This window comes from Podarcis muralis, chromosome 4, assembly GCF_964188315.1.
Source record: "Podarcis muralis chromosome 4, rPodMur119.hap1.1, whole genome shotgun sequence".
NCBI classification, from domain to species: Eukaryota; Metazoa; Chordata; class Lepidosauria; order Squamata; family Lacertidae; genus Podarcis; species Podarcis muralis.
Window position 1 is genome coordinate 18,108,433 of NC_135658.1, and position 22,888 is coordinate 18,131,320.

The 22,888-nt window shown below is 46.6% G+C and overlaps 1 protein-coding gene across 2 annotated transcripts; it reads left to right on the forward strand.

Moving 5' to 3' along the window:
- The first annotated feature begins 1,222 nt into the window (after positions 1-1,222).
- Positions 1,223-20,944, forward strand: PANX1 (pannexin 1). 2 transcript variants are annotated; one of them, XM_028726079.2, is made up of 6 exons: positions 1,403-1,515; positions 8,512-8,591; positions 12,268-12,407; positions 14,763-14,977; positions 15,830-16,500; positions 17,999-20,944. In XM_028726079.2, the coding sequence occupies exons 3-6, from the start codon at positions 12,276-12,278 to the stop codon at positions 18,088-18,090; spliced, it is 1,110 nt and encodes a 369-aa protein (XP_028581912.2). In that variant the 5' UTR covers positions 1,403-1,515; positions 8,512-8,591; positions 12,268-12,275; the 3' UTR covers positions 18,091-20,944. The 2 variants fall into 2 exon arrangements, with proteins under 2 accessions (XP_028581911.2, XP_028581912.2); XM_028726078.2 differs by lacking the exon at positions 8,512-8,591 and having other exon boundaries at positions 1,223-1,515.
- Positions 20,945-22,888: the final 1,944 nt, after the last annotated feature.

Below are 22,888 nucleotides of genomic sequence, written 5' to 3' on the forward strand. Positions count from 1 at the left end.
AGTTCTTAACCTGAAGCACTATTTCTGGGTTAGCGGAGTCTGTAACCTGAAGCGTCTGTAACCCGAGGTACCACTGCAGTTGCTTTGGAAGACGATCATCAGTCGAAACAAGATTTGGGCTCCACTTTTAAGTATGGAGGTCTGGCTGGAAGAAACATGGACCCCATCGGGCTAGAGCTTCTCTGAGATCCGGTGCTTAGTACTAAGGACTATCAAAAAAAACCGGCAGAGAGGAATTGAGAGAGAATTAAGAGCCTCGGACGTGAGATCTCCAGGCTGATAGTAGACTAAGACTGATGGACATTTGTTGGGGATTGAAACCGGGAAAGGGGAAGGGGTGGGGTTTGGGAATCCAAAGGGTGCATAATTATAATCTGTCTTTCTTTTCTTATTTTGTTTTGTTATTAGTATGAAAATTGGGGAATTCGTGGAAGGGAATTTGGGTCGACTTTAGAAAAAAGTTTTAAGAATGAGCACTGATGTACAAATATTGATGTTTATAAGGCAAAATTGGTTTTTTAAAATGAACTAAATATAAAAAGGTTAAAAATTAAATTGGGGATAAGAACTTGTTGAACTAACAATTTGAATTGGAATATAAGAAGGGGAGGTGTGGGGAAGTCAGGGAAATATGTTATAGAAAAATAAGGATTGTAAACTGTATGTGTTTTTAATTTTTTCTTTTTTGTTTTCTTTTTTGACTTTTTAATGTATTAAAGTGGAAAATTTCAATAAATATCTTTTTTAAAAAAAAAAAAGGAAGACGATCATCAGTCATCCGCACAACATGACCAGTCCAACCAAGTTGATGTTGAAGAATCATTGCTTCGACACTGCTGATCTTTGGTTGGCATCAGTTCGCCTGTCTTCCCAAGTGATGCGTAAAAATTTCCGGAGACACCTTTGTTGGAATCTTCCGAGGAGCTGGAGATGGCGTTAATAAGCGCACAAAGAGCCCGCTTTTGAAAGAGCCTCCTCCGCCTCGTCTTCTGGGAAAGCCGGCGGGGGCGGCGGCGGCGGCAGCAGCAGCAGCCCGTTCCCGCCCGGCGACGGGGGCGTGGAGGGGGCCGGGCGGAGGCGGAGGCCTGAGCAGCGCCCTCCCTTCTTCTCTCTCTCGCTCCTTCGCCTCGCCGCCTTGCGAGGGGGGCGCGCGCGCCAAACAAAGGCAGGCAGGGCGCGCAGGCACCCGGGGGGGGGGGGAACCCGGCGGAGACCCCCACCAGGACGAACCCGCGGACGAAGCCAGCCCGGAGGGGAGCGCGGCGGGTCCGGCGGGTGGGCGAGCGGCGCTCTGGGTGGTGAGCCGGCAGCCGCCTGGCCCTCGGCGCGCCACCATGGCCATCGCCCACATCGCCACCGAGTACGTCTTCTCGGACTTCTTGCTGAAGGAGCCGTCGGAGAGCAAGTACAAGGGGCTGCGGCTGGAGCTGGCCGTCGACAAGCTGGTCACCTGCATCGCCGTCGGGCTGCCCCTGCTGCTCATCTCGCTGGCCTTCGCGCAGGAGATATCCATAGGTAAGGGGGCTGCTGCCCCACCTCGGGGCTGGCACCGCCCGCAGGCGATGGAGGAGCCGGGCCTGGGGCGAGATAGGCACGCATGCTTAGGCACGCACCTTGCGACGGGGGGGGGGGGGGGACGACGGCTGTACCACTCCGGGCTGCAGGGGCGGTAGGGATGTGACTGTACCGCAGCAGCCAATTCCGAGCATCTTTCCTCTCCCCCCCACCCAATAAAATATTTGACGCACAAGCACAGCCGCATAGTTGATGGGCATTGCCATTCAAGGGATGTGCGTGTCACATGATCGATTATTTGGGGCGGGGCTTACCTGACCACCACCTGCCTCACTATTTTATTCAAGTTGGCACCCCTGGACTGTACCACTCCACTTCAGGTTATGGCTTTTAAAATTACTATGGATTCTGAAGGTTGCAAAAGCAAATAATCAGAGCTGTTCTCAATGTAAGGACGCTTGCAGTTGCAATCCTAATCATAACTCCATGACCCTAGTCAGTTAATCCAATGGGTTTTAATGGATTAAATCTGCGCAAAGGTGTATAGAACTGAAACAAGCTTTATTGGAGTGGGGAAGCAGAGGCATTCTCCTGTGTAGACTGAGGAAATCATTATTAATACTTTTACAGTGGTACCTCGGGTTACAGACGCTTCAGGTTACAGACGCTTCAGGTTACAGACTCCGCTAACCCAGAAATAGTGCTTCAGGTTAAGAACTTTGCTTCAGGATGAGAACAGAAATTGTGCAGCAGCAGGAGGCCCCATTAGCTAAAGTGGTACCTCAGGTTAAGAACAGTTTCAGGTTAAGAACGGACCTCTGGAACAAATTAAGTACTTAACCCGAGGTACCACTGTATATCACAACTTTAAACTATTGGTATTCCTCCTACCCATTTTATTCCCGCAACAACCCTGTGAGGTCGGTCAGGCTGAGAGATAGTGACTGCCCAGCATTTCCCAGTGAGTTTCCGGCCGAGTGAGGATTTGAACCCTGGTTGCCGAGATCCTAGTCCAGCACTTTAACCACTACACCACACTGCCTCATCTAATACCATAAGGAAAAGGTATTAGAACAGGTCAGGAAATACGTTTATTAGAATGAATGAATGCATTGCATTGCATCAACCACTTAGAGGTTTTGACTTTTCAGCGGTATATAAAAACTGCTAAATAAATCTTAAGTCCCAAAGTGCTTTGAGAAGAAGTAAATGGACAGACAGACAAGGCATTTTATTTTATCACATTTATTTAAAGTTTTCAGCCTTTTGTCCTCCCAAAGTTGTGTTCGGAGCATTCTAAGGCACATTATTTAAAAGCAGCAAGTTAAAACTTCTGCAACCTCCCTAAAAATGGGCAGCGTTTTGTGAAAAGCTCTTAAATCAGTTTTTGTTTTAATTCTTTGTCTGTCTGTCTCTCTCATCTTTACACTTCCACTGACAGTTCAAAGTCCTGCTTTATATATATCTGGGTGTGGATACGGGCTGTGCTGCACTTTGATGCATGACTCAACAAAAAGCCACTTACGCTGCATTTTAATAGCCCTGGAGCATTGCTTTGCAGGTTTTTTAAATCAGAGAATTATGCTACAGAGCATAATTGGCCTAATACCACAGAGGCCAGGGTTCAAATCCTCACGCCGTCATGAAGATGACTTGGGCCAGTGAGTCACAGTCCCTCAGCCTGACCTACATGGCAGGGAGATGGGAAGAACACCACTGTATGCCACTTTGAGAAAAGATGGGATGAAGGGTAAAGGTAAAGGGACCCCTGACCATTAGGTCCAGTCGCTGATGACTCTGGGGCTGTGGCGTTCATCTCGTTCTATAGGCCGAGGGAGCCGGCGTACAGCTTCCGGGTCATGTTGCCAGCATGACTAAGCCGCTTCTGGTGAACCAGAGCAGCGCACAGAAACGCCGTTTACCTTCCCATCAGAGTGGTACCTATTTATCTATTTGCACTTTGACGTGCTTTCAAACTGCTAGGTTGGCAGGAGCAGGGACCGAGCAACGGGAGCTCACCCCATCGCAGGGATTTGAACTGCCGACCTTCTGAACAGCAAGCCCTAGGCTGTGTGGTTTAGACGGAATAAATACACAAATAATAATCACAACATTTTCATTTTGAAAAGGGGATTTTTCTTTTATGCAGGCCAACATTTTGACGAAGCCCAAATCAGCTTCATTGCTTGAGCACTTCTCAAATTCCAGGGCATGCCTGTACCAATATCCTTTGTTGCGTGCCTCTTACTTTCAGTTCCAGAACAGCTGTTGCTCCTCCTTGTCTCAATGCTGATATCGTCACATGATTTCTTTATAAGCCACGCTTCATCCTCTAGGGCTTCTACATGGATTGTTATTTGTTGGTAGCTATGGCTGTTTTCCTTTATTGTAAAGCTGCTTTGAGGAAAGGAGAAACAGATGCCAATGTTTTAAGTACTGGAACCGTTGGATTTTTGAGACAGAAGACAAAACTTGCATCATCTCCTGGAACAAAAACAGGGAGAAAAATTGCAGGGCTTCAAGATTTCTGGTGGTTGTCTAGTCCAGTGTTATCCAAACTCACTTGCCAACAAAAGGATTCCTTGTTTGGAACCCAGCTGCCAAGTCCCTCCCTGTGACCTGGAATCTATTGAACATGTTATTCCCATTGTCTGCAGATCCCGCCAGTAACCCACCCACCCCCAAAGACTCCCGTGACCTATTTATTCCCAACCAATCACTCGCGAATCACAAATCCAATCCAGACAACATAACAATCTTGGCCCTCGTATTTTTTAGCGCATATGGAGAAGAGATCAGTTTTAGTGCTTCTGTCTTTTTAAGAGCTCTGTATGTAGAATATGGGACGTGGGTGGTGCTGTGGGTTAAACCACAGAGCCTAGGACTTGCTGATCAGAAGGTTGGTGGTTCGAATCCCCGCAGCGGGGTGAGTTCCCGTTGCTCGGTCCCAGCTCCTGCCCACTAGCCGTTCGAAAACACATCAACGTGCAAGTAGATAAATAGGTACCACTATGGCTGGAAGGTAAACGGCGTTTCCATGCACTCTGGTTTCCATCACAGTGTCCCGCTGTGCCAGAAGCGGCTTAGTCATGCTGGCCACATGACTTGGAAAAACTCTGCGGGCAAACGCCGGCTCTCTCGGCCTGTAAAGCAAGATGAGTGCCACAACCCCAGAGTTTCTGCGGCTGGACTTAACTGTCAGGGGTCCTTTACCTTTACCTATTCAAAGTGCTGGTTTTGACCTATAAAGCCTTAAACGGTTCAGGGCTGCAATACTTCAAGGACCGTGTCTCTCCATATGAACCAACCCAGACCCTGCAATACTCACCTAAGGCCCTTATTCCTGTTCCTCCTCCGTGTGAGCTCTGGAGGATGACAACACGAGAACAGGCCTTTTCTGCAGTGGCCCCCTGTTTGTGGGATGCTCTCTCTGGGGAGGTTCGGCTGGCACCTTCATTACGCACCTTTAGGCACCAGGCGAAAAATGTTCCTCTTCAACCACTAGCTCAGAGCATGGTCCTGGTAACACCAGGGTTGCAGGTCTGATCCCTGTAAGGGACAGCTGTGTATTCCTGCATTGCAAGGAATTGAACTAGAAGACCCTCAGGGTCCCTTTCAAGTATGACTCTTTGACTCTTAACCAAACCTTGGGCTGATTGACATCTGATGCCCTTTTAAATGTGTTATGGAAGTGGAGGGAGTTATGGGTTGTTCCTGTTTTTGTTTTTATTGTGTTTTTGGTTTTGTTTACATTGTATTTTTATGTTGTGAATTGACTGAGATCTACGGATGAAGGGCAGTATACATATCAAACTGATGATAATAACACAGTGGTACCTCGGGTTAAGAACTTAATTCGTTCTGGAGGTCCATTCTTAACCTGAAACTGTTCTTAACCTGAAGCACCACTTTAGCTAATGGGGGCTCCCGCTGCCGCTGCGCCACTGCTGCATGATTTCTGCTCTCATCCTGAAGCAAAGTTCTTAACCTGAGGTACTATTCCTGGGTTAGCGGAGTCTGTAACCTGAAGCGTATGTAACCTGAAGCATCTGTAACCTGAAGCGTCTGTAACCTGAAGCATCTGTAACCCGAGGTACCACTGTACCTTGATTGCTGGGGAACAACAGCGGCAGAGGGCAATTGCAGTCACGTCCTGCTTTTGGGCTTCCCGGGGCATCTAATTGGCCACTGTGGAAAACAGGATGCTGAACTAAATAGTCTGACCCAGAAGGATTGTTATTTTCTCAGTGCTCTAAACCAGTGTTTCCCAACCTTTTTTGGGCAAAGGCACACTTGTTTCATGAAAAAAATCTCGAGGCACACCACCATTACAGCCCCGTGACGTCAGCGTGCAGCGTCACGCCGGGAGGGATGCACGAAAGTGTAAGATTCAATTTTTTTCCCTCCCCCTTGCCTTCCTTCTGTGCCAACCGCCAAAAAGCCAAGAATCGCGGGACCGCCGGCGGAGGGGGGGAGGGCGAGCGGAGGCAGCGGCGAGCCCTGTTCCTCCCCATCCGCCCCATTCCGTGCAAGGAGCGCGAACAGGTGTGAGAAGGGGGTCAAACCTGCGGGTCGGCGCCGGGGAACCTCCAAGCTTTGGGGGTGGGGGGGAGGAGGCAGCAAAGCGAGGCAGGAAGGAGAGCGCGGCTTGGCGAAGTACTCGGCGGCGAAGGCCAGCAGGTCCGGCGGCCGGTGCCGCAGCACCTCCACCGTGTAGCCCTGCAGCAGCTCAGTCAGACCCGGCGGGATCTCGATGCTCATCTTGTAGCCGAGGCGCGCGGGAGACTCAACGGACGGGCCCGGGGGAGAGAGAGAGAGAGAGACACGACGGAGAGAGAGCGGGAGTCCCTGCTCGCCGTCGCCACTGTTACAACTACTGTGGCGGTTGGTCGTGGTCGTCGCCGCCGCCGCCCACCTCTATCTATCTCTCCCCCTCAGCTTTCTACGCGGGCCTCGAGCCGGAGGTGGGGGGTGGCCGCCGCCGCTTTCTCCGCCTCCACGTCCTGCCTCCTCCTCCTCGAGCCCTCCGTCAGCCCTGAGGGAACCGCCGCGCTCGCGCCGCCGCTCTCTGACACGCGAGAAAGAGAAAGGAACGGAGCGGCGGGGTAGTCGGGGGAAGGAGGGGTCGGAATGGAAGCGCGAGGCGAGCTGCCCATGCCCAGCAGGAAGCGGCGGAGAACGCCACAGAGAGAGAGAGAGAGAAGCAAGGGAGGGCGGGGAGTGGGCGGGAACACGCTTCATGCGTCACAATAACGGACAAGAGGCGCTCGAGGGATAGATTAGGACCTAATTTGACTTTTACAAAAAAAAAAAAATCTTTCGAATTTTCCCCACGGCACACCAGGCAACATCTCGCGGCACACTAGTGTGCCGCGGAACAGTGGTTGGGAAACACTGCTCTAAACCAGGAGAGGACAATGTGGTCTACTTCCAATTGCATTGGAAGTTTCAGTGCATATTATAATTTTGTTGCATACAAAGTTGTCTTTATTTTGATTCAATTCAATTCAATTCTCAGTATTCCTTCGTTGTTGGATACTAAACCAGGAGAGGACATTGTGGTCCCCTCTCAATAGTGCTGCACTGCAACTCCCATCATCCTTGACCATTGGGCCATGCTGCCCGGGGCAGATGGGAGTTGCCATTCAACAACATGTGAAAGGCGGCTTGCTAGCTACGCCTGTTCTACATAATAAGCCAACAATAGTAAACACTATTGTTCCTGCTGTAGCTAAACGATGGTTAGAACCTCAGTTCATAGGTTGTCTCCTCTAGGCAATCTCTGAGCAGTAAGCCAGGAACAAACTTCAGCTATAGCTGTTGCTTTGACTGCAGCAAGAAAAACCCATGAGCCCAGGTTCAAACGGGAAACCAAACCATGGCTTAGCCCTGGGTCACATGGTGGCAACACACCTGCCCATTCGCAGCAAACCACGGTGTGCTTTAGCAGTATTAGCTTAGTGTTACATGCAAACTGGGTCTCCGGGTCTCCACAGCAGAGACGCCAAGATTAAGTTTGCTGATTAATTTCTAATTTGAAGCAGTAATGGAAACGATATAAATCTGGAAAATAGCTATTGCATTTTTGCCTCTTCCCAAAGCTGACTTGTCAGTTGAGGAGCATATAAACGAGCAAAACGGGCATTCCGAACTACTTTATACAGTGCTAAGAATAAGCAGCGGGACTTTCCACGATTTAGGAATGACAAAGCCTCACAGCTGCCAGAGGTCATGTTTCATGGGGGGGGGGGTGTGAATTTTCATTTGGCTCAAGAACTACAGCTGCTCTGCACGTCCCCCGGCCCACACCCATTGTAACGTTGGATACAGCCATTTCTTTGGAAGACAGCTCAGTCAGTGGAGCATGAGACTCTTAATTTCAGGGTTGTGGCAAAAGATTCCTGCATTGCAGGGGGTTGGACTAGATGACCCTCGGGGCCCCTTCCAAATCTATGACCCTATGAGCACCCCAGCTCAGAAAAGCTGCTTTTCCCTACCACCCCAACCCATGCTTGTCCTGATTTTTCTCATCCTCCTTTTCACAGCATCTGGGGTTTGGGTGTTGTTGTTTTTGGAGATTCCTATTTAACAGCTAATGATGGGTGTCTGAAGGGTTCAACAGGAACCTCTGCTGTTAAGAGAAACCCAGGGTTCAACTGTCGAGCTTATGTGTTTACCCGGCTGCTAGTGCAAGAGTATTTAATGTTAATTGGCAGCCCTGATCATCCAGCTTTTCATGGCAGTGCCTAGAATGACAACAGCTTTTGTAGCCATAGAGCCGCCATCTCCCTGCTGCCTGGCATTTTGGAAGAAAAGGACCATTGGGACCCATGCCAAGTTGGCTGAGGTTTAAAATAGACCCGGCTAGCTCACATAAACACACTGCTGTACTCATAAGGGAGCCCTGTGACTACTATGGCATTGATAGGACAACAGCCTTTGAAATTAATGTCAGCTGTGACTCACACTAAATCTTTTCATCCGCACTGTAAACAGGACCCCTAAACTTTCATTGCTGCACATTGTCGATGTGAATGTGGAGATTTATCAGATGCTGGATGCTTACTGACTGCAGCGTACGTTACAAGCATTTGTGACTTCAGCCTTTGTTGTAAAAGGGGATCGTCTTTTGCATAAGTGAATCTGATCTATGCTGGCGCAAACAGCAATAATTATTTTCAGGGCTGCTGGGAACTGCAGATATGAGAGGTTTGCACATAAGACATTAGGAAGCCCTGCTGGCCATACCATGTGCAGAGGGAGCTTCCTTCACCTTGTGTTCCACTTGATATTGGAGGTTCCAGACGAAGCCTTCAGAATCTCATGCCTTTTCATTGGACACATTGGCTATCATGCGTCTCTGTTTACTTGGTTTATGGCCCACTGCAGGTGTAATTCGCACTAGGGATCCTCCTTGTCCTTTGTTTATTCCCTGTCACTGAGGAAGCACAGGCCAGTTCAACCTGCGCTGTAGAAAACTGTCTCCCTTCCTTGCATATCTTCACGCACTCAAGAACACATTTGGTTTATCTCTCTCCCTCCCTGCTCCACTGCTCTTAACCAGTGTCGCGGGGGGGGGGGGACCCCCCAATCATTCAGTTTATACAAACTCCACACACACACACACACACACACACACACACACACACACGACATACGCTACGCTTCTGTTATAAATTCATAGAAAATCAACCATACATCGGATCTGCACCGTTCCACTTTTATTTTACTCCATGAAGGAAGGACTACAAAATGGGGAAGGTTTGATACAGGGCAGCCATAATCCCTTGAGCATACCAGCGCATACACAGGAGCCCTGCCCAGTTGCTATGCCAACCCTGATGGTCCTAGACTGAAGACCATCAAGATCACAAAGAACTTGCATATGGGAGTGGATTCAGCACAGACTGGAACAAAGGACAATGATCAGCTCTTCCCTCTGTCTCCCCTTTGTCACCTGGAAAGTACTCATGGGGAGGGGGAAAGGGGGAACCAGCCAGGTGACAGGACACTCAGGTTACCACCACAACTCCTCCCTCAACCCCTCCTTTTTGTGATGTATCAATGATGTAGTTGTGATGTAGTTTTAGGGGTATATTTTGGGGGATTAGTAACTAATAATAAAACTAATAAAAGTTGGGGTCTTCTTTTGTTCTGGACTTCCATTTTGCTTCATCTTGTTGTGGGTGGGAGTCCTGTCGTGACAGTTTCCATTAATGCCAAGCCTACAAGCTGCTGTTTTGCTCCAAATTGTCCTGGTTGGTGTCTTTGTTTTTCGTCCAAGGGAGCCCTCGGATTCCTCCGTTAACACCAGGCACCCCCAAACTCGGCCCTCCAGATGTTTTGGGACTACAGTTCCCATCATCCCTGACCACTGGTCCTGTTAGCTAGGGATGATGGGAGTTGTAGTCCCAAAACATCTGGAGGGCCGAGTTTGGGGATGCCTGCTCTTAACCTTTCAATTTCACACCCCTACTCCTTATCTTGCTCTGCCTCTAGCTTTTTCTCTACACCCCACACTTAGAAGCTGTCTCACTGCTGCTACTTCCAGCAACCTCACCCTGTTCACATGCTTCTTCTTTTGACATGCTTCTTTTGGGACACTGATGGCGCTGTGGTCTAAACCACTGAGCCTTTTGGGCTTGCCAATCAGAAGGTTGGCGGTTCGAATCCCTGTGACGGGGTGAGCTCCCGTTGTTCAGTCCCAGCTCCTGCCAACCTAGCAGTTCGAAAGCACGCCAGCGCAAGTAGATAAGTAGGTACCACTGTGGCGGGAAGATAAACTTTAGTCATGCTGCCCACATGACCCGGAAAGCTGTCTGTGGACAAACGCCGGCTCCCTCAGCCTGAAGCAAGATGAGCTCTGCAACCCCATAGTCGCCTTTGACTGGACTTAACCATCCAGGGGTCCTCTACCTCTACCTCTCTTCATTTCTCTCTGTTCCCTGAAGCACACACCTCTACTATCTCCGCTGCTTTCCCCTCTCTTCCCTCTGCTTCCCTCCATCTCCTTTCTCTGTTGCTTAGCCTGTACACACACCTACGCTGCCCCACCCATGGGTCTTTTATCCTTGCATGGGTGGGGCATGGCAGTGTTCCCGAAGTGCTCCCCTTGGTGCCCAGCTTCCTAGCTGTGCCCTTCCCTTTCCTGGGCAGATTGACAGCACAGAAAGACAGCTTCTCTGCTGCAGCCACTCTCTCTCTGCACAGAGCTCTTTGCATGTCTGTTTTATAGACTACTTCTCAGGTAGGAAACCTGTGACCCTCCTGATATTGTTGGAATACAGTTCCTATCAGCCCCAGCCGGCGGGGCCAATGGTCAGGCATGATGGGAGTTGCCATTTAGCAGCCGAACCCAAAGAGTACAGTGGTACCTCAGGTTACAGATGCTTCAGGTTACAGACTCCGCTAACCCAGAAATAGTACCTCGGGTTAAGAACTTTGCTTCAGGATGAGAACAGAAATCGCATGGCGGCGGCGTGGCAGCAGCAGGCGGCCCCATTAGCTAAAGTGGTGCTTCAGGTTAAGAACAGTTTCAGGTTAAGAACAGACCTCCGGAACAAATTAAATACTTAACCTGAGGTACCACTGTACTCATTAATGGTTCCTCGTCATCCTGGGGGGGGGGAAGCGACAAGTGGGGTGTTTCAGGGTTCTGCCCTGGGCCCATTGTTGTTCAGCACCTTTATAAATGACTTGGAAGAAGGAATTGAGGGGGTGCTCATCAAATTTGCAGATGACACCTGTGGCGATCACACAGGGTCCCCGGACATTAAATGGTCTATTGATCCCTGTGCCACCACTGTGATTGCTTCTCCGCTGCCCCAACCAGTTACTCTCTGGTAAAACACTGAGTCTAGTCAGTTGTTAAAAGTGAACCAAAAAAACAAGTTTATTTTACAACATTAACAAGGTTATGGTTTCTCAGATAATATTCCTGTCAGTACCTTAACTTCAGTTTCTTTACCGGCCTATACCTTCCTAATACCTTCTGACTGATTATCTCAACTGTTTGACTGACTCCTCTTAACAAATTCTCTCACTCTCTTACACTAGACTAGCCCAACCCACAGACTTCTCTTCTCTGTCTCTGCTAACTCCAGACTGTCTTCTCAACCACCCTAACTCTAACTCCCTTCTCCTCCAAAAACCCTCTGTGCTTAAACCTTATACACAATTAACTCCACCCCTTGGGTTCACATTGGTTAGTCATATTACAATTAGTTAACCCTTTCCCTATGAACCCAGTATGATGTCACACACCTAGGAGGGCAAACGCCACAACACCAAAGTGATAAGGGTAGCTAATGTTGCAAAAGACAGAATCAGAATTCAAAATGACCTTAACGGATTGGAGAACTGGGCCCAAGCTAACAAAATGAAGAAATGACATTCATGTGAACCAAGCTGTGTTTTGTAATGGGTTTCAATGGTGAACCTTTCCCCTGGGTTCACTGTTTCAAACTCCACCTTGCATGTAGAAAAATCGCATGTCAGGAAGAAGGCTAGGCTTCCTGGTTTTCTGTGTCCTCCCCACCCACTTAAGCATCCAGACATGAACCCGTGTTTGCTCAGTGCATGTCTGCTCACATGCCATGCCTGCAGCGTGAAATGGTGCAACCTGGGCAAAACTTCCTTTACTTGACCCAGCTGCCTATCCAAATGGGTTCCAAACCCTCCGTTTTTGTATTGTACCCCCTGTATGTTTCATGCTGTTCCCCCTTTTACAGTGCATCCTTCTTTACTTGCTAGGTACCCAGATGAGCTGCTTTTCTCCAAGTACATTTTCCTGGCGCCAGGCTGCTTACGTGGACTCCTACTGTTGGGCGGCTGTGCAGCAAAAACAGCTTTCACAGAGCGACTCGGGGCACCTTCCACTCTGGCTTCATAAAGTTTGTATAATTGGCCTTCGTCACCTTCTTTATTCTGGGTAATAAAAACCCAGCTCAGACACCTGAAGCTGTAGCATTCCATTCCCACTAGCATTCATGGTTTTTCTCATGTTAATGTACAAGCTATATTTTCTTTGTGGTTTGTTATTGTTCATTAGTTGCCTTTTGCCCTAATGCCCCAGAGCTTTTAAACGTGTCGTTGTTAGAAGTAGTAGTTTATTTTTTTGAAAAAAAATATCAATCATAATCCCCTTGACCCAATTATGTCTGTTTCCATTTGAAAGCAGCAAATTATAGGGTAAAAGCTTTCCTAATCTGTGCCGTTTCAAGTGGAATCATTTCATAATTCAATATTCTCTCTCCTTCTCTCACACAACACATATTGAAAGCAGCCTTCCTTGAAACGGGGGCGGGGGGGGGGAGAAATGCCAGGAAGAAGAGCTAGCAATCACATCCATACTGTAGATTTGAACCGCATTTAAGATGAATAGCCTCCCCCAAAGAATTCTGGGAACTGTACCTTATCCCTCACCTGCATTGACAGTGCGAGGAAAGCAGTATGAGCAGGAGGTCAATTAGAAAACAGGGGATTGTGTGTAGGTTAACAAAGCAAGCAAGGACGCAGTCCCTAGAGGAAATAAATGAGTTGGGACTGTTGTTTATACTTAACAAAAGCTGCTGCGGGCCATGGAAACTTATGTCGCCACGCATTCGTGATTGGGGTCATAGGGCTCTTCGCTTGGTTTTGCAGGCAGTCTTTTTGAAGCGCATTCACTTTGCTGTCGTTCTTGCAAGTTTACAGCAGTGCTAATTCAGAATGCTAAAGCGAGAGAGAAGCAGCTGCTTCTTACCTAAAGGAAGCGAGGAATGGGCAGATGAGCTGGCAGGGGAAGAAAACAAGGTCAAGGGGAAAGTTTGAGAGCCAGAAAGCAGTTGAATGCAAATAGGCTTCTCATCTAGTCTTAATTCTCTAGCTGTTACCCAAAAAAAACAAAAGGTCCTCTTGGTTGGAGTAAGAGCTCTTCAAGACTGATTTGATTCCCCGATGGTTCCAAAGATTGGACCATTTCCCAGATACAGACTCAATCTGTAGAGGAATGAAGAATGTGTGAGCCAGGCAGCCGACACGGTTTCAGCCTGACCTCAGCTCCGCTTCCATGTGTTCCCATACTCCCGCAGCTCCTCTTGTCTAATTTCCCCCCGCTACATCACAATGGAGTCTGAATTCTCAAGGCACAGCTTAAGATTCCAATTTGCTCTTACAGCCCACGTTCGTGTTCTTCCTATCAACCTGTTGCTTTTAGTTGTCCTTTGTCCCAAGGCCATTCACAGCCGCGTGTGATGCGACAACATCAGTAGTGAGCTGTACTTAAGTGCCTCAGTCTGCCACTGTTCTTACACCCTCTCTGGCTTTGGGTGGCCAACTTTTTTCCATTGGTCCTGCTCCTATCCCTTTTACAGCCTCTGGCATCCCCCAAAAAAGAGGACACTTCGGCAGTCATGTTAGCGCGATAAGATGCTCTGCATCTGGTTTTTCAGTCTGCTGTTAAAATCACAGCAGCAGTGTCAGCTAAAATGTTGGCACGCTTACTCTTATTTATTCATTTATTTTAAAGACGCTATATTCTGCTCTTTGGTGGTGCTTCCAAGGCAATCAGCCTCAGTCTCTTGCACAATCCTAGGCAAGTCTACTGAGAAGTATGTCCCTTTAAGTTAGTGGGACCTATTCCCAGATAAGTGTGTACAGTGGTGCCCCGCAAGACGAATGCCTCGCAAGACAAAAAACTCGCTAGACGAAAGGGTTTTCCGTTTTTTGAGTCGTTCCGCAAGACGAATAAGTTTTATACAAATACAACACATACTATAAAATCAATGAAACAAAAATAAAATAAAAAATAAAAATAAAACAAATATAGCAAATGATAACCAAAAATACAACCACAAACACATAAACAATAAAAAAATAATTAATTAATTAAACTTCCAACTTCTTAAACGTATTACTTGGCTTCCTCTAATCTCTTCCATCTGAATTTCCTTGTACCTGGATGTAGCAGTTTTCCAATATCGTTATTCAAAAATACAATATTCCAATTATAATCAAACTTCTTAACTTTTCTTAATCTCTATGTTTCATTTATTTATTGAGTCCTAATTTAATGCTAGGCCTATTTAGTACCTTCAAGTAACTACTAATCTTTAATATTCGACCTTCTGCCTACAAAGCAAATGCTCTATCACGGAGCCACAAATTCAGTTTGCAAAGCGTCTCAGCAGTCCTGCTTGCGTCTTACTATTTAACAGATTGCGGATGGATCTGAGCTAATTCCTTATCCCGGTTATTTTCTTCCGCAGTTTTTCCCATACATCCTCCTGCTGGTTGCAATCCTACTGTACCTGCCATGTCTCTTCTGGCGCTTCACCTCAGCCCCCCACCTTTGCTCAGACCTGAAATTTATTATGGAAGAACTCGACAAATCCTATAACAGGGCAATCAAAGCCGCAAACAGCTGCCGCAATGGGGATGTGAGGGGCTCATCTCCGGCCATTAATGAGAATATGGCTCAGAGGTAACATCCCACTCCTTTCCATTTTCTAAAATTAAAATGAACTTGAGTTGGAATAATAGGTAAGCTACTCACATCCAGAGTCTGACAACTTTTGGAGGGCCACAGGGCCCCCATTCTTGACTTAGGTAATACGAGGCTTTTCTTCAGCTGCACCTGCCATCAGAAGTTAGGCAGGTGGCAATCAGAAAAGAGCCTTCTCTGTGGTGGCCCCTCAGTGTTGAAACAATGCCCTCAGAGCTGCTCACCTGGCCCACCATTTTAATTGAATTTCAAGCAGTTCTCCATTCTGCCATCCCATTGCAAACCCCTCCCCCCCACACACCATCATCAACCTCATGAGAGCCAGTGTGGTATGGTGGTTAAGAGCAGTGGACTCGTAATCTGGTGAACCGGGTTCGCTTCCCCGCTCCTCCACATGCAGCTGCTGGGTGACCTTGGGCTAGTCACACTTCTCTGAAGTCTCTCAGCCCCACTCACCTCACAGAGTGTTTGTTGTGGGGGAGGAAGGGAAAAGGAGATTGTTAGCCGCTTTGAGACTCCTTCGGGTAGTGATAAAGCAAGCTATCAATCCAAACTCCTCTACTTCTTCTTCATGTTGGAGGAAGTAGACTCTGTCCTGCAAAAGCATGCGCTGAACACAGTAGTCTTTGGGGTGCCATGATGCACTCTGTTGTTTTTGCAGTTGCTCTTCCAGGACGCATATGAAAAAAATATGACACTGGTGCTTTGGAATCTGAGCCCTCCAGTTTTGTGTGTGTGTGTGTGTGTGTTGTGCAGCATCTGGGCAAATGAAATCATGGTGTAATGGCTCTGAATATTGTCTCTTTGGTGTGTCCCCCCCCCCCCCCCCAGTTTCTGGGAAATATCCGAAAGCCACTTCAAATACCCCATTGTGGAACAGTACCTGAAGACGAAGAAGGGCTCCAAGAACTTAATAATCAAGTACATTATTTGCCGTTTGCTGACCCTGATGATCATTCTGCTCTCCTGCCTCTACTTGGGATATTACATCAGCCTCTCCTCAATGACCGATGAGTTTATCTGCAACATCAAAACCGGGATATTGAAGAACGACACCACTGTTCCCGAACGCTTCCAGTGCAAACTGATTGCCGTCGGTGTCTTCCAGCTCCTCAGCTATATCAACATCATAGTGTACCTCTTGCTCATGCCCATTGTGGTCTATGCGCTGCTGGTCCCTTTCAGGCAGCGCTCAGACATTCTGCAAGTGTACGAGCTCCTGCCGACGTTTGACGTCCTCAAAGTCAAAACCAAACACTACAACGACTTGAGCCTCTACCTCCTCTTCCTCGAGGAGAACGTCAGCGAGCTTAAATCTTACAAGTGCCTCAAAGTTCTGGAGAACCTGAAAGGCAGCGGCGAGAAGTTCGACCCCATGCAACTCCTGATGAATCTCGGCTCGATTAAAACGGACGTTGCAGACGGCAGGTCAGCCACCATCAAAGAGGACTCTGGAAAGAAAGCAGAGCCGGAAAAGGCAAACAGTGCGCTAGAACTGAAGGGTAAAGTCGTTTCGCTTCGGTTTGCTTCCTTTTATGTTATGCATATATCACTGCTCCTAATATATTGATCAAAGTGGTTTGCAAGTTTTTAAATACCGTATTTTTTGCTCTGTAAGACTCACTTTTTCCCTCCTAAAAAGTAAGGGGAAATGTGTGTGCATCTTATGGAGCGAATGCAGGCTGCGCAGCTATCCCAGAAGCCAGAACAGCAAGAGGGATCGCTGCGCAGCAATCCCTCTTGTTGTTCTGGCTTCTGAGATTCAGAATATTTTTTTTCTTGTTTTCCTCCTCCAAAAACTATGGTCTTATGGTCTGGAGCATCTTATAGAGCGAAAAATACGGTACTACACGAAAAGCTATAAAACACTTCATTTTGTTAAGGATAAAAAAAACGCCACAGCTAAAACAAGCAAACAGACCTGTGCATTTTGAGTAGGAGGTGTATTAATTGCTTCATGCTAATGCCTCCAGATAATTTACAAAAGCATATCATGTGTAAAGTTATGAAATGCAGCAGCTTAAAACAGCGTAAAGCAATGCCATTCTGTCAAACCTTTCTACATGTAGACTTAAAGTAGTGTTTGGGATGTGAAGTCATGGATCACACATCCAATGTGTTTTCATCTTGAAGTAAGCCTGCTGAATTCAAAGGGATTTATTCCCCACCCCTCAAATGTGTACAAGATGGTCACCCCAATGTCTTTAAATTTTAAATACCAGTTAGAAAAGAAATGCTGTGGACTACTACCCTACAAGCCTTATTTCACACTTGCTCCATTCCTGGAGTTATACCCCAGATATCCTAGAATCTGTGGGTATTTCTCAAATGCCTCTGATATTATTATTATTATTATTATTATTATTATTATTATTATTATTATTATTATTATACCACCCTATACCCAGAGGTCTCAGGGTGGCTCACAGAAAAAAATCAAAATATAAAACCAAAAAATGTATAATCAAAATAAAAACAACAATTCAATAACCCCCCTAATGTAAGGATCAGGCTACAAACCTGCAGACAGGCGTACAGCTTCCGGGTCATGTGGCCAGCATGACTAAGCCGCTTCTGGCGAACCAGAGCAGCGCACGGAAACGCCGTTTACCTTCCCGCCGGAGCGGTACCTATTTATCTACTTGCACTTTGATGTGCTTTCGAACTGCTAGGTTGGCAGGAGCAGGGACTGAGCAACGGGAGCTCACCCCGTCGTGGGGATTCGAACCACCGACCTTCTGATGGGCAAGTCCTAGGCTCTGTGGTTTAACCCACAGTGCCACCCGCATCCCAGATAGACACATAGCTACAGTCTTAAACTATGTGAAGGACTGGAAGCTCCTCTTCTCTCTCTCTCTCTCTCTCTCTCTCTCTCACACACACACACACACACACACACACACACGGACATTGTGTTTGAGGGCAACAAGACTACTTGTTTGTGATTTCTATGGAAAAGGATAACTGAGCTTCCATTTGCCGCGACTTGTTGTCTTTCAGATGCAACAGAACAGACGTCACCTGGCAACGGAGCAGAAGCAAGTAAAGAAGACGCCAAACTTCGCCAGAGGCTTCTTGATTCTTCGTGCTGATGGGCCCACGTAGCAATTTGTGGATTGGGACTGTTCTTTCCAGTTACTCCAGCGTAAGCCATACTGAACACTGGGTGCTCGCCTCATTGTTGAGTGTGTAAGGGGGCTGGGCCTAAGGGCAAACCATAGTTTACAAGCTTTTTATATGCCTATGTTTACATGCCTGCCCAGCCCCTATGTCTTATGGCCTACTGTTGAGGTTATTTATGCCAATTCTGTGGGATAGAAATGATGGAAGAAAGTCCACATTGTAAGTAGGACACAGAGAGAAATATCCTGGATGACCTGAAGGAAAAAGGAGTTAGCTTTTCTCACCAATGGAACACTTGGGGCCTAGTTATACACAGGTGTGGATATCACAGCATAAGCCTAACTATGTCTACTCTGAAGTAAATCCTATTGAATTTATTGCAACTTACTCCTAGGTAAGGATTGCAGCCTTAATCACTCTACACTTGAGCCTGGTTCGCATGTGTGCATGTACGCACTTGTTTCCCGTTCGATTAATGACCATGCACTTAAAACCAAGGTAACCAACAACTTGAGCTCTGAAATTAGGAATATTTCATGGACTTGGATCAACGCACACGGCACGAAGAGGTGGACTGAACTGTAGGGATAAGACTGCAGAGGGGGAAACGCTGTTTTTTTTTTCATGATCTTTCCAAACATGGAGAAATCATGTCCTCTTTCAGTTGTTTGTCGAAACAAATACGCACCTGCTAAATATATACATATTAATCTGCTGTGGTGTCAGAAGCGCCACTGTGATTGCACAGAGGGATGCTATGAGAATATACATAATAATTCAGGTAACGTGGATAAACGGTGCTCCTTGTGTTCTTGTTATTTCAGTCGTGATGCACATGCAAGAGATCCTTGTGCCCCTTAGGATTTTCCTGCAATCTTCTGTGTGGAAAATGCTTAGGACTTTACGTGGTCAGCTGCTACTGTGCTTCCGGGGAAGGTGTCCTACGGTCACCCCTCCCCCTTAGAAAAAACGGTGAGGACAGCCCTAAAAACTGAATTAGGCCTGTTGCTTTTGGAAGCTGACTGACTGCGAAACTGGGCTTTCTTTGCAGCCGGGGTTCCTCCTTGCACAGAGGAACTCCTCATGCGCACAAGTGTAGATCTCTTTCCCATTATATCCAAAGGCGTGGATGTAGCAGGCAGCAGCAGCCAGGGTGCAGTCGTGGCATGACAGAAGCAACAGCAGTGGGTGGCTTTTAGGGACCGCAGTCCTCTCAGGTGCTCTTCAAACTGCAAGCAGGAAAACCTCTTTTAAGAACGAGGGTGCTTGTTTTGAAAAACACCATTTCAGCGCTGTCCACATTGATGCAGTGTTTTCTTCTATTGCTACTTGTGTTACGCCGGCATCTGTGGAGAACCTTTGTGCCCCCGGATGTCCCTGAGCTACAAGTCCCCTCTTCATGGGCCATGCTGCTGGGGCAGATGGGAGTTGTAGTTTAACAAAGGGCCAGAGGTACCTGTATTAAGGGAGATTTGACAAAGATCTACGATAGGGCTAAAACCAGCCTTAACCTTACCAACCGTTGCCTTCAGCATTCAGTGTCAATGGTCTTTTTAACAGTGACAAAATGCAGCTAACTGTGTGATTGATTATTCACGGCTTAAAGGGAGGTTTTGTCATGTGCAGCCCGGACACTGAGGTCCAGCTCTTAGGGCCTTCTGGCAGGAAGTGAGGTTACAGGGAACCAGGCAGAGGGCCTTGATCAGATGTCAAGGAAATGAACAACTATCGACCTGACTTTTAGAAGACATCTGAAAGCAACCCTGTATCGGGAATATTTTTTAAAATGTCTAATGTTTTACCATTTTTTTATGTGCTGTAAGCTGCCTAGAGTGGCTGGGGAAACCCAGCCAGATGGGCAGGGTATAAATAATAAAGTTATTGTTATTATTATTTACTCGTGGTATGATGTGGGGGAAGATTGTAGATCTGTAATCCCTGTCCAACCCCCAGGATAAAGGACAGCTGTGGCGTTCGTACGGAGCCCCTGGTCGTCTCACAGACTATTAACCCGTACACCATTAATCCACTGCCACCAACCAGGTCCTCCCCGGTAAATCACTTAGTCTCCGTCAGGTTCTTAAGTTAACAAAGAAGAGTGTAGTTTATTGCAGACACAAACAAACTTTAACTGCATTCCAAACGTTGTTTCTCTTTACCTTCTTAGTCTTATTTTATCATGTCTCTATCTCTTCTACCTCCCCTCACACAAGAACCAATTGCACTGTCTCTCTGTTTCCAACTGCCTGCCAACTGCTTTTCCAACTGCCTTTCCCAACCAACCAACTGACTAAAACCAACCAACTATCCACAACCCAAACCTCGGGCTAAGCCCTTTTATAAACAGGTAGGCTCCGCCTCCAGCTTTCCTATTGGTCCACATACTAACCCTTTCTCTCCCCCTGTACAGACATTTTCAAACGAACGGGCAAACACCACATCTGCCAATTGCAGTATAGCCTTTGAGACTTTGAAAGCTGCTGCCACTTGTAGTAGCCAGACCACTTTTACATTGTATATGTATATGTATATGTATATGTATATGTATATGTATATGTATATGTATATGTATATGTATATGTATATATATGTGTGTGTATGTGATCATGTTCACTTTGTATAGGAGTATTGCATGGAGTAGACTTGGGGGGGATTTGCATAAGACGTTGACAGCTTGAAACATTTCAAGGACTACTGCAATTATGTTTGAACAAAACGCCTAACTGCAGTGTGACAACAGTATGATTTGTCGCATTTGTTAGTGGCTGAACCAAAAGCCATTTATAAAAAATTTGTGTATGAATAAATGTTGCCTCCTTGTGACACGTTTTCTGGAGTCTTTTCTTCGCTGAATGGGAAATGATTTGGAAACAAATAATAAATCTACCAGCAGCACATGACATTCACCCCCTGCTCAGGCGTTTCTTTTCAGCAATTAAAGCTCTTTATTTAAAGCTAGCTTGAAATCTAGCTTTTTGTCTGTTAAAAGTGCGCGAAGGATTCAGGAGTCTTCCCACTTGGTTTGATGCGACAAGTGAAATGGTAGCTATCCCGCTTTCTTCCATAATTATCACTACAACTAAAGGCCCAACTAGCTTAAAAATAATCTAAAAATTGAGCAACAAAGTAAGTTGGTACTGAAACAGACCTGCAAATAGTGTGTATGTATTTTATATATATATATATATATATATATATATATATATATATATATATATATGATTTTTAAAATAAAATTTTCTGTTTTACAATTTAAAATACTCATTTTACATCCTTAAGATATCAGTGACTTCCCTTCTTCTCTTTCCATGGTTCATTTTGCATATCACAAATCCCTGCACATTTTACAAAAACTATACCATTCATTATTCCATTATTGCATCCATCAAAACTTGTTTACACTGTTGAATTTATCTTAATGCTGCCCGCGTTTTCCGCTGTACATGGTTGCCGTATTTCTCGCTCCATAAGACGCACTTTTTTCCTCCTAAAAGGTAAGGGGGAAAGTCTGTGTGTCTTATGGAACGAAGCCAGCAAGAGCCGCTGCCGCTGCCACGCTCTGCGCAGCTCTCCCTTTAAAGCAAGAGGCTCTTGCTGGCTTTACAGCGAGGCGGGAGGAGGGACAGACAGCAGCCCCTTCTGTCCCTCCTCCCAGCTGACTGTAATTCAAGCAAAGGGGGAGCCATTTACAGCTGCCTGCCACAGGCACGCACAAATGTGAGCTCTCCCTCCCTCTCTCTCTCTCTCTCTCTCTCTCTCTCTCTCTCTCTCTCTCTCTCTTCCTTCCTTCATTCCCTCCCTCCCTCTTCCAACTTGAATAAAATATTGGGGGGGGCAGGTAAGCCCCACCTCACATACCGTAATTCAACCTTTCTCAACCTGTGGGTCCCCAGGTGTTGTTGAACTACAACTCCCATCACCCCTAGGTAGCAAGGCCAGAGCTCAGGGAAGATGGGAGTTGAGGTGATGGGAGAATATATTTTTTCTTGTTTTCCTCCTCTAAAAACTAGGTGTGTCTTATGGTCGGGTGCAGAGCGAAAAATGTGGTATTTTCTATATATTCAGTAAAGGTTTTCCAATCTTTTTAAAACGTATGTTCTTCTTGTTCTCTTATTCTATATGTTAAGTCTTCGAGTTGTGCATATTCTGTCAACTTAAGTTGCCATGCTGCTTTAGTTGGGACCTCGCTCGTTTTCCATTTTGGGGCCAGAGCTGCACATTGTTTAGGCAGTTCACAGCAGCTCTTCTTGCATTAAATGTGCCAAAACCACAGGAAAATAATGCAGCTCTTTGTAGATTTTAAAGTATAAAAGGAATAGGCTATATTAAGCCACTGATCTTCAAATTGTGTCTTTTTGTAGTCGTTGCAATTTCTGCTTCTGCTGCCAGGATATTAATTATGCAGCATTAACTAAATTGTTCTTTTCCTTTCCTATGATGCCAGAGGTGGGGGGAAACTGTCTGACATCCTGCAGGCACAGAGAAGGTGTGCGGTGGGTGGGGTGGAATCGTGCATACTGAGCACAGGAAGGAAAATAATGAAAATGAGGGTGATTACAGCCCTGAGAATGCTGTGTATTCACATAAAACATGGCAATTTCTGGCTCTCAACACAAGCAATCTGCCAAAGACAACTAAGGATCAAATGACCATCCACAGGAGACTCCTGCAAAGCCAGGTGCTAATCCTTGGCACGTGTAATCAAGATTCAGAGCTGGTCTACACAGGCTGATAAATCATAGCAGTGTGGAGTAGAAAAGTACCCCA

What these genes read in the sequence shown, in the direction of transcription:
- PANX1 (XM_028726078.2), top strand. Translation starts at nt 1,335, where the DNA reads ATGGCCATCGCCCACATCGCCACCGAGTACGTCTTCTCGGACTTCTTG. An exon ending in TTCCACTCTGGCTTCATAAA is followed by an intron (nt 12,408 to 14,762) that starts GTTTGTATAATT and finishes TTTCTTCCGCAG; the next exon opens with TTTTTCCCATACATCCTCCT. An exon ending in CAGTGCGCTAGAACTGAAGG is followed by an intron (nt 16,501 to 17,998) that starts GTAAAGTCGTTT and finishes GTTGTCTTTCAG; the next exon opens with ATGCAACAGAACAGACGTCA.